The sequence below is a fragment of the Sinocyclocheilus grahami genome, unplaced genomic scaffold (assembly GCF_001515645.1).
Source record: "Sinocyclocheilus grahami isolate Dianchi unplaced genomic scaffold, SAMN03320097.WGS_v1.1 scaffold2512.1, whole genome shotgun sequence".
NCBI classification, from domain to species: Eukaryota; Metazoa; Chordata; class Actinopteri; order Cypriniformes; family Cyprinidae; genus Sinocyclocheilus; species Sinocyclocheilus grahami.
Window position 1 is genome coordinate 33242 of NW_015507691.1, and position 890 is coordinate 34131.

The 890-nt window shown below is 43.1% G+C and overlaps 1 protein-coding gene across 1 annotated transcript in view; it reads left to right on the forward strand.

The window, feature by feature from the left end:
- Positions 1 to 168: 168 nt before the first annotated feature.
- Positions 169 to 890, forward strand: part of LOC107575212 (uncharacterized) — a 14025-nt gene continuing 13303 nt past the window's right edge. The window contains exon 1 of the mRNA XM_016261621.1: positions 169 to 627. Within this exon, the coding sequence (XP_016117107.1) occupies positions 169 to 627 (459 nt within the window). The remainder of the gene's footprint in view (positions 628 to 890) is intronic.

Consider the following 890-nt stretch of genomic DNA (forward strand, 5'->3'; position numbering starts at 1 on the left):
GTCCTCCCAGAACTCATTGCTCATTTTTTGGATGAAAGTGTGTTCGGGTGTGAAATAAAAATTCAACTTATTGCACCAGATGGAAAACTTGAGAAGGGCCATGATGAAGGAGGAGTTGTGAGAGACTGTCTTTCTGAGTTCTGGAATGAGTTTTATGAACAGTGCACTATGGGCAGCTCTTTCAAGGTGCCTTTCCTTCGGCATGATTTTGGGCAAATACACTGGGAAAGTGTAGGCCGTATAATTGTCTTTGGATGGCAAAAGGAAAAATATCTTCCTGTAAAAATAGCTCCAGTAATCCTGGAGCAGGCTGCTTTTGGAAGTGCTAAAAGCAATGTCATCGAGAATTTCCTGAAATTTGTTCCAGAGTCAGAACGAGCAGTCTTTGAAGCATGGCAATCTGACTTCAACACTGTGGACAACGAAGAACTACTTGAAGTTTTGGATGGCCATAGCTGTCGTAAAACACCAACAGAGGACAATGCAGAGGAAATATTACAAGAACTTGCCCACAAAAAACTCATCCAAGAGCCTGCCTATGTCATCGAGCAGTGGGCAAGCATACTTTCCACTGCTATCAGCCATCTTGATGAAATCTCCTCTGTGTATGAAAACTTGCAGCCCACTGTGAGAAAAGTTCTGAAGTCACTTTCTTTCCCAGAAAACATGAATGCCCAGCAGAGGGAGATTCAGAGGTATTTAACCACTTACCTTCGGGAATCTGACACACCGGGTCTGTCACGGTTTCTCAGATTCTGCACTGGTTCTGATCTTTTTCTGGGAAAAACTATCATCATTATGTTTACACTGATTCAAGGATTCCAACGACGCCCAGTTGCACACACATGTGGATGTATCCTGGAGCTGTCAGTTTTCTATGACAGTTATCC